This window comes from Perognathus longimembris, chromosome 6 (genome assembly GCF_023159225.1).
Source record: "Perognathus longimembris pacificus isolate PPM17 chromosome 6, ASM2315922v1, whole genome shotgun sequence".
NCBI lineage: Eukaryota > Metazoa > Chordata > Mammalia > Rodentia > Heteromyidae > Perognathus > Perognathus longimembris.
The window spans coordinates 85,231,735-85,245,603 of record NC_063166.1 but is presented as its reverse complement, the minus strand read 5'-3'; the positions used below and the strand labels follow the sequence as shown (position 1 = coordinate 85,245,603).

General features: G+C 57.6%; 1 protein-coding gene across 2 annotated transcripts; it reads right to left on the bottom strand.

Moving 5' to 3' along the window:
• Positions 1-854: 854 nt before the first annotated feature.
• Positions 855-11,145, bottom strand: Mtg2 (mitochondrial ribosome associated GTPase 2). Of its 2 annotated transcripts, none has more exons than XM_048349696.1 (7): positions 11,101-11,145; positions 8,731-8,939; positions 5,744-5,891; positions 3,642-3,757; positions 3,147-3,365; positions 2,155-2,293; positions 855-1,384 (listed from the first exon to the last, which is right to left on the bottom strand). In XM_048349696.1, exons 2-7 carry the CDS (start codon positions 8,932-8,934, stop codon positions 990-992), a joined length of 1,221 nt encoding a protein of 406 aa, XP_048205653.1. In that variant the 5' UTR covers positions 8,935-8,939; positions 11,101-11,145; the 3' UTR covers positions 855-989. The 2 variants fall into 2 exon arrangements, with proteins under 2 accessions (XP_048205653.1, XP_048205652.1); XM_048349695.1 differs by lacking the exon at positions 11,101-11,145 and adding an exon at positions 10,322-10,379.
• Positions 11,146-13,869: the final 2,724 nt, after the last annotated feature.

Sequence of the window (13,869 nt, the reverse complement as noted above, 5' to 3'; positions counted from 1 at the left end):
AGAGAGCCCAGCCCCCACCAGGGAGGAGGTCACCCCAGAGAGCCCAGCCCCACCAGGGAGGAGGTCACCCCAGAGAGCCCAGCCCCCACCAGGGAGGAGGTCACCCCAGAGAGCCCAGCCCCCACCAGGGAGGAGGTCACCCCAGAGAGCCCAGCCCCAGGGGCAGCCGGGCGGCTGGGGCTGCAGGTGCGCGGGGAGGGAGGCTGGAATCCTCCTGGGGGCAAGGTGGGTCTGGGAAGTGAGGAAGTGAGGCCCCCGTCCGTCCACCCCCCCCCCCCCCCCCGCTCATGTCAGCTGTAGTTAACAAGCCGCTCCCCACGCCCGCGCGCCGAAGCGGAGCCAGGCGCTGCGCGTGCCGGGGTCGGATATTGGGTGCACTGAGTCGTGAAGCCTCCGGCTCCCACAGCTCAGCGTGTGTGCGAGGAAGGAGTCGGGAAGGAGCGGGTCCGCCCCCCTCCCCCCACCCGGCTGGGGTGCCCGCCCGAGGCCATGCAGCGGCACCCACAAGCTGGCGCTCGGCTGCTGCTCTGCGCCCGGTGCAGACCGAAGGCTGCTTTGCCAGGAGCTCCGACGTGGCGGGGAGCCCCAGGGCTGGTGTGCGTGCGCTCCCGGCACGCGCTGACCTCGGCCAGCAGCGGGTCCTCCTCCTCGTTAGAGGTGTTAATTAGCACAAATGAGTCAACCGCAGCCAATTAGTCAGCGGGCGACAGGTACGCAGAGCCCTTGGGCACACACGGGTGTCAGGTGGCCTGCGAGGTTTCGCCGCCCGAGGGAACCCCCACCGGGCGGGGGGGGGGGGCCTTCTGCAGGGAGCCCCGAGTTGGTGGGAAGGCAGAAACGGCAACACTGTCAAATATTTACAAGCACTCTCTCTTAGGCATGCGAGGCCGCCCACGCCTCCGGCAGGTTTGCTGAGCCCTCCGCGCGCGCGCCCGGCCCCGCGCCAGCCCCGTGCCAGCCCCCGGCCCCGGGCGCGGGGCCCGGCGGGGCTACCAGCGGAGGGGCCGGCGGCCCTGCCCCAGCTCCGCCGCCACGTGGGCGTCGTGCAGCCCCTTCAGGCGCAGCAGCAGCTGCTCCAGGTTCTCCCCGGTCAGGGCGGACAGGGCGACCACCTCCCGCCCCAGGCGGGCCTGCAGCTGGGCCAGGCGGGCCCGGGCCTGCGGGAGATCGAGCTTATTGGCCACGATCTCGTGAGGCCGCGCGGACAGGCCTGCTTCGTACTTGTCCAGTTCGTCCTTTAAGTCCTCCACCTGAGTCCACGGCTCTGGCAGAGAGAGGTCCACCACGAACAGGAAGAAGAGGCAGCGCTCGATGTGCCGCAGGAAGGCCAGCCCCAGGCCCTTGTTTCGGTGGGCGCCTCGGATGATGCCCGGGATGTCGGCCACTGCGGGACACGGGGCGCGCGGTCAGTCCCCCCCGCCCCGCCCCGCCCCGGAGCGCGGGGGCCGAGGAGGAGGCCTGGAGCCCTCCAGCCCCGTCCCTGGGCTCCCAGGCGCTTCGGGAACGCCCTCACGTCAAGCAACCCGTCCGCCTCGTGCACGCGGCACCCGAGCCTGCCCTGCACCAGCACGCTGGGACCCTCGGTGGCGAGCGGGACGGCGGATCAACCTAACGAGCAACGCTGAGCAGCCGCCTGGCTTCTGGCTTCAAACATGATTCAAAAAGGGGAAAATGGCTTCCTGCACTCTATGAATAATTTGATTACCGATAAAAATCGTTATAGAGTACTTTGCAAATATAAAGTGCTATACAAATAACCTTACCAGCAGGCTTACTATTTTTAATGGGTACATTATCTTCTGGAAAAAAAGTTTTCTTCTCTCAAAATGGTACAGGGAAAGCTTTTTAAATCACATGCTGTCGGCACAACTGTGGCTGCTGAACTCCAAGGTGAAGAGAATAAATGCAGGGACGAGAAGCCCTCCTCAGGCCGGAGATCTGAACTCACATTTCTGGAACTAAGGATTCCTGCGTGGGGGCGGGGGCGGGGGCGGGGGCGGGGCTCCACACTTTGATACAGAATAGACTAAAATACTTTCAATAAGGAAAAACATCGTATTTTAAACAGGAAGCTAAATTTAGGAGTTACATAACGACTTCCCCGGTCCTTGGCCCGTGCAGAGCCAGCCCGTGGTGGGATTCTGGGAGCTGTACCTGCTAGCTGTTGGTGGTCTTCGTAGCGGACGATCCCCACGTGGGGATTCAGGGTGGTGAACGGGTAGGCGGCCACGGCAGGCTTGGCGTTGGAGATGGCTCGGAGGAGCGAGGACTTCCCTGCGTTGGGGAATCCCACCTGCAAGGCAAGGCGCCGGGGGAGCGCCGGGTGAGGGGGCGGGGCCGGGCGGGGCGAGGGGGCGGGGCCGGGCGAGGGGGCGGGGCGGGGCCGGCCCCCAGCACCGAGCTGCGGTCACGGGACCCACCAGGCCAGCGTGGGCCATGGTCTTGAGCTCCAGGGAGAGGGTGCGCTCCTGGCCTGGCTCTCCCGGCGTGCAGGGGGCGGGGCGAGGGGGCGGGGTGGGGCGAGGGGGCGGGGCCGGGGCGAGGGGCGGGGCCGGGCGAGGGGGCGGGGCCGGGGCCGGCCCCCAGCACCGAGCTGCGGTCACGGGACCCACCAGGCCAGCGTGGGCCATGGTCTTGAGCTCCAGGGAGAGGGTGCGCTCCTGGCCTGGCTCTCCCGGCGTGCAGGGGGCGGGGCGAGGGGGCGGGGCGAGGGGCGGGGCCGGGCGAGGGGGCGGGGCGGGGCCGGCCCCCAGCACCGAGCTGCGGTCACGGGACCCACCAGGCCAGCGTGGGCCATGGTCTTGAGCTCCAGGGAGAGGGTGCGCTCCTGGCCTGGCTCTCCCGGCGTGCAGGGGGCGGGGCGGGGCGAGGGGGCGGGGTGGGGCGAGGGGCGGGGCCGGGCCGGGCGAGGGGGCGGGGCCGGGGCCGGCCCCCAGCACCGAGCTGCGGTCACGGGACCCACCAGGCCAGCGTGGGCCATGGTCTTGAGCTCCAGGGAGAGGGTGCGCTCCTGGCCTGGCTCTCCCGGCGTGCAGGGGGCGGGGCGGGGCCGGGCGAGGGGGCGGGGCCGGGCGAGGGGGCGGGGCCGGGCGAGGGGGCGGGGCCGGGGCCGGCCCCCAGCACCGAGCTGCGGTCACGGGACCCACCAGGCCAGCGTGGGCCATGGTCTTGAGCTCCAGGGAGAGGGTGCGCTCCTGGCCTGGCTCTCCCGGCGTGCACGTGACCGGGGCGCGGTTGTCGTTGGCCAGGAAGAAGCGGTTGCCTTTTCCTCCGGCCCCGCCGAGCGCAGCCGTGTACTCTTCTCCCGGGCTCGACAGGTCGGCCACCACCTCTCTCCCCTCCTTCACCAGCGTGCCCACGGGGACCTGCAAAGCAGCACGCCGTCACGCTCACCGGACACGGGCCGGCCGAGGCAGGATGGGGCGCCGCGAGCCCCCTTCCTCTCGAGCACAGCAGACCTTCTTTATGCGGTTGTTCATGCTATGAAACACACCTGTGTACTGCTCTACAGCTATTCTAGCGCTGTTCACATGGTCTTCAAACTCCTCGCGACCTCTGTGGGTCAGACAGCCCCCCAGGAGGGGGTGCCCACACCTCCACCTGGACCCGGTCTCCCCAGGCCCGCTCCCCACCGGGCTCACCTGAATGTACAGCACGGCGCCACCTCGTCCAGAGCAGTTGTTGCTGCTGCCATCTTCTCCATCAAAACCTCTATACCGGGGCAGCACTGAGGACAGGGACTTGACCTGCTGGTTGGCTAGCATGAGACCAGGAACTTTCAGTGCCTTTGTGCTGAAACAGAACCCGCTGGGTGCTGGGCTCACACTGCAACCCTAGCAACTCAGGAGGCTGGGATCTGAGGATCACAGTTTGAAGCCAGCCTAGGCAGCAAAGTCTGTGAGACTCTTATCTCTGATTAAGCACCCAAAATCCTGAAGGGGATTCTGAGCTGTGGCTCAAGTGGTCGACGGTAGCCTTGAGCTCAGAAACTCAAGGACAGCGCCCGGGCCCTGAGTCCAAGGCCCAGAATAGCCCGCACAATACATTGCACGCACAATACACTCACACCCACACAAACATACACACATGTACACATGCAAAGCCCCAGCCCTTAAGAACCTTCAAATGTGTGTGGAGATGTAGAATGGAGCCGTAGCAGAGATTTCTGACTAGCAATGTGATTTTAGAGAAAGCTAAGTTCTTTCCTTCAGAAAGCACTGTCATTTCTGAAGTTTGAAGTCACTCACAAGGCCATCATCAATTAATAAAACAGCAGTGCCGGGTTTGGTGGTGCACATCTGTAACCCCAGCCCTTGGGAGGCTGAGGAAAGAGGATTTTGAGGTTCAAGGCCAGCTTTGGCTTCATAGCCAGACCCTGTCTCAAAAACGGAATCAAATAAAACAAAAGGGGGGCTGGGGATATAGCCTAGCGGCAAGAGTGCCTGCCTCGGATACACGAGGCCCTAGGTTCGATTCCCCAGCACCACATATACAGAAAACGGCCAGAAGCGGCGCTGTGGCTCAAGTGGCAGAGTGCTAGCCTTGAGCGGGAAGAAGCCAGGGACAGTGCTCAGGCCCTGAGTCCAAGGCCCAGGACTGGCAAAAAATAAAATAAAATAAAAAAATAAAACAAAAGACAATGCTCTACGTTTTTGCGGTTCGATACTGTGAACACCTCTGCTCTGGCTTCCTTAGCATCTGAGGCTGAAGGCGAGGCGGCCCTGACGGCACTCGCTGAGTGGTGACTGGACCTTTCACCCCTGACAGCTAACACCATGCTAGGTTCCCATGAGAAAACTTTTTTTCCTGAGACTAAAAAAGCAAAAACAGAGAGACACAAATGGAGCATGCTTTCTCTCCTATGCAAAAGCTAGACCTACTAAACACAGGAGGAGCACGGTAAATCCCACAGGCCTCTATAGACACTCACACACAGTGAGACCAAAGGAGAGGAACACGAAGGCCCAACGCCTAGGGGTCTCTGACCATGTAAAAGAATAGTTATAGAAATGAATTCCAGGAAACAGAAACAACGTTTTTTTCTACGTTGCTGTTTTTGTTTTCTTTTCGTCTTGTTTCTCTGTCTTTGGGAGGGCCAGGGGAGGCACAGAAATGGAGGGAGGAAGGGTGAACAAATGCAGCAGTGATGCTCACTGGACGCTATGTTGAAAATGAACTACATAGTTGTGGGTGGGGACAGCAGGGAAGCACAGAGAGGAGTGACATTGTCCAAAAAGAAATGTACTTGCTACCTGACTTACGTAACTGTAACTTTGTATATCGGCTTTGTAAAATTTTTTTTAAAAAAAGCAAGAATGAACCCAAACAACTCTTGAAAGCATTCAGCGCTGCAGTTGCTCACTTCTGGGCTGTTTATGAACATCCAGTTACAAAAATGGAGTCCACACATCAGACGTTGGTGTGCGTGCCGAGCTGGGCTGCAGCTCGGGGTCTGGGTGCTGTCCCCGAGCATTTCTGCTCAAGCCTAGTGAAAAAGCTAAAGCTGTACTCTGGCTTTTTTGGTGGTTCATTGGAGATAACAGTCTCATGGACTTTCCTGCTTGGGCTGGCTTCAAACCTTGATCCTCAGATCTCAGCCTCCTGAATAGCTAGGATTACAGATGTGAGCCACGGGTGCCGGCTTCACATCCGGTGTTTAATGCAGACACATTAAACACCAGGACAAGACCGTCCGCGTGGGGGTGCGCGTGGGCTCCTCCTCGGCCGTCCCCAGGGTACGTGCCTCTCAGGATGACGTGGCCACCACTGCCGCCGTCCCCACCGTCAGGGCCTCCAAACTCCTTGCGGGGCTCACTGTGGAAGCAGCTTGCACCAGAGCCTCCATTTCCTCCGCGGACAAACACTCTGCGCTGGTCCACGAAGTATCTTTTCTACAGAGAGCACAGGGCACCATCTGAAATCCCCAACAGCCACCGGAAATATGCCTTCGTCTACCAAACTGGGAAGTTCATGCTAATTACAGATCTCTACTAAAACCCAAAGATAAAAAGGTGGGTGTTACCTAGTGAGTTCAAAGCTAGCAGGGGCCACGTGGTCAGACTGTCTCAACAAACAGAAAAGCAGTTCCCACGGGTCACTAGAATGGCAGGCTGGATGGCATCGGTGCAGACTCGATGGGGGGCTGGTATAGAGAACATACTTCAAGGGCGTAGCATTTCTAACCGGAAGGAACCTGCCTGTGCGGCAAGCCCTCCTGGAACAGAGTGAGCGTCTACCTGCTTTCAAATAGAAACACACTGCTCAAAACACAGGCCTGTCTTTCCTAATTGGGTGTGTGTGTGTGGCAGGGAGGGAGGCAGCAGCTTGCAGGCCATCCCCACACTTTTGGCTATGGACAAAGAACCTTTTCTGTGGCCCCACCACACCAGGGCTCCTCTGTTGAGCGCAGCACAGCAGACAGAGCTCTTCTAAGCCTGGGGTTTTTTGATTTTGGCGGTCCTGGGGCTCTTCCATTTGCACCATGCCTCTAGCTGACAGAGTCTCTTAGAGATTTCTCCCCAGGCCCCGAGGCAGGCACAAACCAGTTAAAGAATCAGAACTCATTATGAAATAAGTAACTATTGGCAGGTGCTGGTGGCTCACACCTATAATCCTAGCCACTTATTAAGGAGGCTGAGATCTGAGGATAGCAGTGCAAAGCCAGCCCAGGCAGGAAAGTCTGTGAGACTCTTCTTTCCAACTAACCAGAGATGGCGCTGTGGCTCAAAAATGGTAGAGCACTAGCTTTGAGCAAAAAAATGAGCTCAGCGACAGTGCCCAAGCCCTGAGTTTAAGCCCTACAACTGAAAAAAAACAACAACAATTTAAAAAAATATGTAAGGATTAGGCGAGGCTGCTATTTAATAAATATCAGCTCCCACGGGGCTGCTATTTAATAAACATCAGCTCCCGCTGCGAGTTCAGCTGTAGGCACAGCGCTCACACTGGACCAGTACACTTGCTTTTTCTCTTTCTGCAGGAGTGCTTGAACTCAGGGCCTAGGTCGGTCTACGGCTGAGCCATCCCTCCGGCCCATCTTTTGGCTGGCTGCTTTTGAGGTGGGGCCTCCCTCCACGCAGGGCACCTGACTAGGCTGGAAGCTTCCTACGCCCGGCTTCTCACGTCTACAAGGCAAGCACTCTCCCACCAGGCCATATTCCCAGCCTCTACGGTAGTCTTCTGGTCATGGCTGCGATGACCGGCACAGACCACTTCAGCTTCCTTACACTGGGATAGCATCTCGCAGATTTTTCTGCCCAGGAACTGTGTACCTCCCACATAGCTTAGGATGACAGGTAGGGGCCACTGTACCTCGCGGTGGGTTGAGATGGGGTTGAACCATGACTGTGATCCTCCTGTTCTCAGCCTCCCAAGAGGCTGGGATTATAGGCCTGAGCCACTGGGCACCCAGAAAAGCCCCTGCTTCTTACAGGGCACACAGAAGACAGGTGTCTAGGCCCCAAGGGCTGCCATGGTCCCCACCTAGACTCGCAGCATCTATTTCCATTCAACGTGCGCGAAGGATTTTTTTTTTTTTGCCAGTTCTGGGGCTTGAACTCAGGGCCTGAGCACTGTCCCTGGCTTCTTTTTGCTCAAGGCTAGCACTCTGCCACTTGAGCCACAGCACCACTTCTGGCTGTTCTCTATATATGTGGTGCTGGGGAATCGAACCCAGGGCTTCATGTATATGAGACGAGCACTCTTGCCACCAGGCCATATTCCCAGCCCAAGGATTTTCTTTTTCTTTTTTTTTTTTAAAGAAGATACACAGTCTAGGAACATAGCTCAGTGGTATAGCATTCATCCACCACACACAAGACCCTGGATTTAATCTCCAACACCACACCACCAAAATAAACACACACAAGCAGAAAAGCAAGTAGGTTAGGATTCTTCTCCCACTTGGACAAACCTTGAACTGCTGTTCCAAAGCTCTCTGTGTAACCCAAGACAAAAGCGGGAGACTGTGGGGAGACAGAGCTTAGGTTCCAGGTTGGCTGGGGGAAGAGGAGTCAGGGGAAGCCTCAGCTGGGCCCTGACAATGCTTATCTGAATAGAGCCTCTCCTGCAGGAAAAAAATGAGGGAAGCCATCGCATGGATCTTCCGGAATTGGTCAAAGAGCATCACGCTTTAAACAGAAGGTTCTCGTCAACAGAACAGAAACGTGCTGTAAGGCTGAAAGACCTGTGCAACCAAAGGCCTCCTCTCGAGAAGTTCTACACTAGAATTGTTCATACATACTAAAGAAATACCTAGCCAGGCTCCAGTGGCTCAAGCTTGTAATCCCAGTACTCAGGAGGCTGAGATCTCAGGACTGTTGTTCAAAAGTGGCCCCAGGCAGGAAAGTTCATGAGACTCCAACAAATTACCAAAAAAGCCAGACGGTGGAGCTGTGGCTCAAGTGGCAGAATGCTAATCTTGAGCAAAAGCTCAGGGACAGTGCCCAGGACTTGAGTTCAAGACCCCAAGACTGGCAAAAAATAAAACCAGAAATACCTAACTTAAGCCAGATGCTCAGCTGGTCGCAAATGACCGGCCATGCCCACCAGACTAAGGGTAGACAAGGCCGAGGCCTGCTCCTTGCACCAGCGTGATTCTGAACACACAGGCTCTGGCTCAGAGGCTCCGTGAGGCCCTCGGCAGCGGTCAGGACGCGAGGGATAACCAGAGCGCATGGCAGCCCGCCGTCCTCCCAGGAGCACCTGCGGCGGCTCTACGCGTCCACTCACCAGTTTCTTCTCAGAGAGTGGCTTCTTCCCGGGAGACTCCCGATGCTTGGCGCGGTCCACACAGCCCGCCGAGAGTGGCCTGGACAACGCCTGCTCTGGAAGGAGCTGGCCAGGCTTGAGGCCAGCCCGGGGGCATGGAGCCCACCGTGCCACGCCCTCCAGCACGGGGCCAAGGCTGGCCCGAAACAGCCTGGCAGGTATCATGGCTCCTGGGAAAGGTCACATGGCACAGTGAGTCACCAACTTCCGGGACCCAAAGCCACCGCCACGCGCCCAGGCCACGGCACAAGCCGGATGCCGTCAGACACAAAGGAATGATGGACTTTCTTGACCCGAGGCCGGGCTCCCCTGGAGCCCATTAGCCTACTTTTGAGACAGGGCAGGTTCTGTTATAGAAGATTTACGTTATTAAATCTTTCATAACACTGGATGGATTGCTCTGGGAGATATCAAGTATCCTCCCAGGAAAAATACTCAAAAAGGAGTCTAGACCTCAAGCACCACCTCTTCAACATGAAATAAAAACCCCTAAGCACCCTCCTGATTTCCTGAGGCGGGGCGACAGGAGGGCCCACCGAGACCCTCTCAGTCCCTTGGAATTCCCCGAGGGACGGAAGAGACTTCTGGGTGGCCCTAGGTCAGGACTGGCCTGCAGAAAGCCCGGCCCGGGCCTGAAGCTTGGCCTTCCCCCTGGTGTCACCTTCCAGCAGGGGATGCTAGAGGCCACAGCACCTGGCCATGCCCACGTGGTAAAGCTGCCACGGGGTCTGGAACGCTCCCAGGCTGGTGCGTGAACCGTGGGGACACCCTGGAAATCCTGCTGGCCTCCTCCCTGCTTGTCCCCCTGCTAGTTAGTGCCTTTATCACAAACGGGGAGCCACCACGAAGTCCCAGCAGGAGGGGCCACGTGCCAACCACCCACATATCCTCCCCTCCACTCAACATCCCTTGACCCTCTGACCTTAGCACTTGGCAGCTTACAGCCTCATTCCTGCTGGACCTGTGACAGGGCTCCACTAAGCCACCCCTGGCAGGTGGCGCGCCTTTGGTCACCCGCGTGCCCTCAGAGCACTAGACTGCAGCAGCCAGGCGCCTCCCCGCTGGCGGGTTGTCTGCGGGGAGCCCTCGCAAGCCCTATGGGGCCGTGTTCTTCATAAAGCATCGATTTACTCATCTGTGTTCTTGGATAGTTGGTGTAGGTGATGAACTATTATCATTCTTTTATCTGTTTTAGGAAGTACTGGGGTTGAACTTAGGACCTGGTGCTTACAAAGCAGGCATTCTACCACTTGAGCCCGTTTCACTTTAGCTATTTTTACAATTTTTAACTTGTTATTATAAAGGCGATGTACAAAGGGGTTAGAGTTATGTAACTCATGTAAAGAGTACATTTCTTTTGGGACAATGTCACACCCTCCCTGGCGTTCTTCCTTTCTCCCTTTAGCTTTTTATTTATTTTTGGTTACGGAATTTGAACTCAGGGCCTGGGCACTGTCGCTGAGCTTCTTCACTCAAAGCTAGTGCTCCACCACTTTCAGCCACAGGGCCACTTCCAGTTCTTCTAGTGGCTAATTGGAGCTAAGACCCTCACCTGACTTTCACAAACCGCAGTCCTCCCATCTCAACCTCCTGAGCAGCAGCTGGGATTACAGGCGTGGGCCACTGGCCTGGCCTGCAGTTTTTCTTTTGTAAGTAGGACCTGCTATTTATGCTGGGTCCGCCGGGACCGCCATCCTCTCAGTCACGCCTTCTCGTGGGGCTGGAATGGCAGGCACGTGCCACCAAGCCCAGGCTTTCTCGGGGGTTCAGGTGAGGGTCTCCTGAACTTCTGACAGGGCCTTCACAAAGGTCAGGAGCCGCCCTCCTGAGGGGCCAGGGCTGCACACCGCACCGCGCCACTGTTCGAGGAAGCGTGAAGCTCTCGCGGCCTGGCCCCTGGAAGTGACTGCCAGGCGTCTCACCGGAACCGCTCAACAGGCTGACAAGGCGATCCGGGGCGCGGGGCGCGGCCCTGGGGTCTGGACTTGGAGGGCAGCTTGGGCTGCACGCTGCTCGTAGCAAGTTGGAGGACCTGCGGGCCCGAGGCGCGGAGGGCGAGCGCAAGAGCTGCCCAGCGCACAAGGGCCGGCGTCCGGGCCCGAGACCCGACCGGCCGCGGGCTGCGGGGGGCCCGGCCCGGCCCACGCGGGGGCCGCCAGGGACCCAAGCGCTGCCGAGGACGGTGTCGGCGCCCGGCCCGCTCCGCCCCGCCCCGGCCCCGACCCTCCCCGCTCCGCTCCGCTCGGCCCTCCACCCGGCTCCGGGGCGGAGGAGCCCGACGAGGGCCCGGCCCGCCCTCCGCCCTCCCGCGCCCCGCGCGCTCGCACCCACCAGCTCGGAGCCACGACTTCCGGGACGCCCGCCGCGGCCGGCGACTTCCGGGGCGGGCCTGGCCGCGCCCGCGCATGCGCAGAGCCCGGGCGCGCCCGCCGCCCGCCGCCCGCCGCCCGCCGCGGCACCCGCGACCCGGGGCCGGCCGGGAGCTTCCCGGGGGCGCCGCGCGCGCAGACAACGAGACGACTCGACCGGCTCGGCGGTGGAAGCGGTGGCTAAACACGGTTTAATGCGGTGGGTGGGCAACGTCGGCCCCGCGGGCCCGGACGCGGGTGCGACCTCCTCCCCGCCCCCCGCCCCCCCCCCCCCCCGGGCCCGGGCGCCTCCGCTCGGCTCCGCTCGGCTCCGCTCCGGCCGGGGTCGGTCGCCGCACTTCCCCGGGCCCCGGCGAGGGCGGCCACCGTCTCGTGTCCCGGGCGTCTGTCCCGGCCTCGCGTGGAAGCAGTCACGAGAAGCAGCGCCGCCACCCACGCGGCCGCGCGGGGCCTCCCCGCGGCGTCCCCGGAGCCGACGGAACATTCGAGAAACATTCTGTTAGTCAGCATCAAATATATTAACACCAAAATCATGTATAAATTAAGAAACCAATGTACAAACTATCTCACAAAGTGCTTTTTAAAATATATACACAACATTCAAGAAATTCTTAATGTAAGACAACTCAGATGGAAGTTCCGGGGTGATTCTTTTGTAAGTGACCTTTTCTTGCAAAAAGTACTCACACAGTGCTTAAAATTAAAACACACACACTCACACTCACACCCCCCCCACACACGGCATATTCCCAGACTGGCAAGGAATAAAAACTATTTTCACAGTTCTCTATAATACTTAACATCCTCAACGGGCGGTTTCAGTCTATGACTGAGTTCGCAGATGACTTGTGTAGACACTTCCAGAAAGAAACAGAAGGAAGCTGGAAGGGATAGATGACTCGCTAAATGAAGCTGCTAATGTTTCTGTCATTTAGCAATTAAGAACTCTTATTTCCGTAACTTGGTAAATATGGACATACACAGTTTCAAGCCCTTATCGGCGTGAAGGGTTTTTGAACCCTATGCCTACAAAATTAATGCTTGTGTGCCCGGGGGTGCAGATGCGTCTAATAGGGGAGAACGTTTTTAGAACATTCTCACAGAATGTGCCCACTGGCGGTCAGCCAGCGTCTGCACCGGACCACAGTTCTTCATCCCGTTCCATGCTGCCAGGGAAGGGCTCTTACATGGCAAAGCACTCAAGTCTGGGTAGGTAACCAGTTTGTTCAACATAAAACTTTTCACTGTAACACTTGTCAATTCAAGAAAAACATCAGCTTCAGTAGATCTCACACGTCAAGCTTGGATAGCCACATTTGTCCCGAAATTTTAAGGATTCATAGTAAATGTGGTTATTATTATCTAAGTAAAAGCTGATCAAATATTCCCATGCTACTTTGTTAGTGAAAATGGACGACTTTTCCTTTGACCATAATTTTCCAAGTTTGTATAGGATTGAAATTGAGTATCCTAGGGATGCAAAAGTTACTCAGATTCCACTACATAAAACCTTTTCATATCTAAGAACACAGTAAAGTGATGGGTTCTTTTAAAACTGGGATGTGAAATTCAGACAGCCACTAAAAGGAAAGGAACGATTGCTTGAAAATCTCAACAAGCAAGTCCTAGGATAAACAATATAAAAATAAACAACTTGCCACCGCTTGGAAATCGGCATGAATAAATTAAACTACATATAAATTTAGGTTTCGACATATCAAACACTCAAATGCTAGAAATGACACTAGACAAGGAAGTGCAGTTTTCGATGGCTCAGTGGGCAACGTCCCTTGGCCTTCCACGGTCCACGCTGGGGGAGGGGCTGGCCTGGTGTGCACTGCCCGCACGGACACACTGGCCGGGAAGTCACTGACCCCTCATCACTCTCTCACACAAAGAACAGGCCTTTTGGGGTAACGGGAACTGGCAATGGAGACAGGCGAGCTCTAGAGAGGACGGTCACAGCCTCTCCACATGAAGCATGTTGTCCTTGTCACCACAGAACGGAAACTGGTGAAGGACACAGGTTTTCCCAGTCTGCATGGAGGCTCGGGAGGAGGTGGGCTGTGTGTCCAGCTACACCACTAAAGAAACAACTCAGCTGGGTGCCGGTGGCTCATCTCTGTACTCCTAGCTACTCAAGAGGCTGAGATCTGAGGACTGTGGTTCAAGGCCAGCCTGGGCAGTTAATTCTGTGAGATTCTTATCTCCAATTAGCCACTAGAAAACCAGAAGTGGCACTGTGGCTCAAAGTGGTAGAGTGCTAGCCTTGCGCGAACAAGCTCATGGACCGTGCGCAGGCCCAGAGTTCAAGTCCCAAGACTGGCACAGAAAAAGAAAACAGCAGGACCCTGGTGGCTCACACCTGTTAATTCTAGCTACTCAGGAGGCTGAGATCTGAGGATCACAGTTCAAAGCCAGCCCGGCAGGACAGTCCATGCGACTCTTATCTCCAGTTGATCACAGAAAAAGCTGGAAGTGGTGCTGCAGCTCAAGTGGTAGAGTGTTAGCCTTGAGCAAAAGGAGCTCGGGGGGAGTGCTCAAGCCCAGAGTTTGAGCTCCAGGACTGGCAAAAAAGAAAAGAACAAAAAAGGCAACAACCCATGTGGCTACCATCCTAAGAGGAGAGGGAGCCAGGCCAGGTGTGGTGTGAATGTGTAGACGAGACTGTCTCAGGTAATGTCCCATTCCCTGGCACAGAACACGATGACATAATGACCCCCAAAGCTAG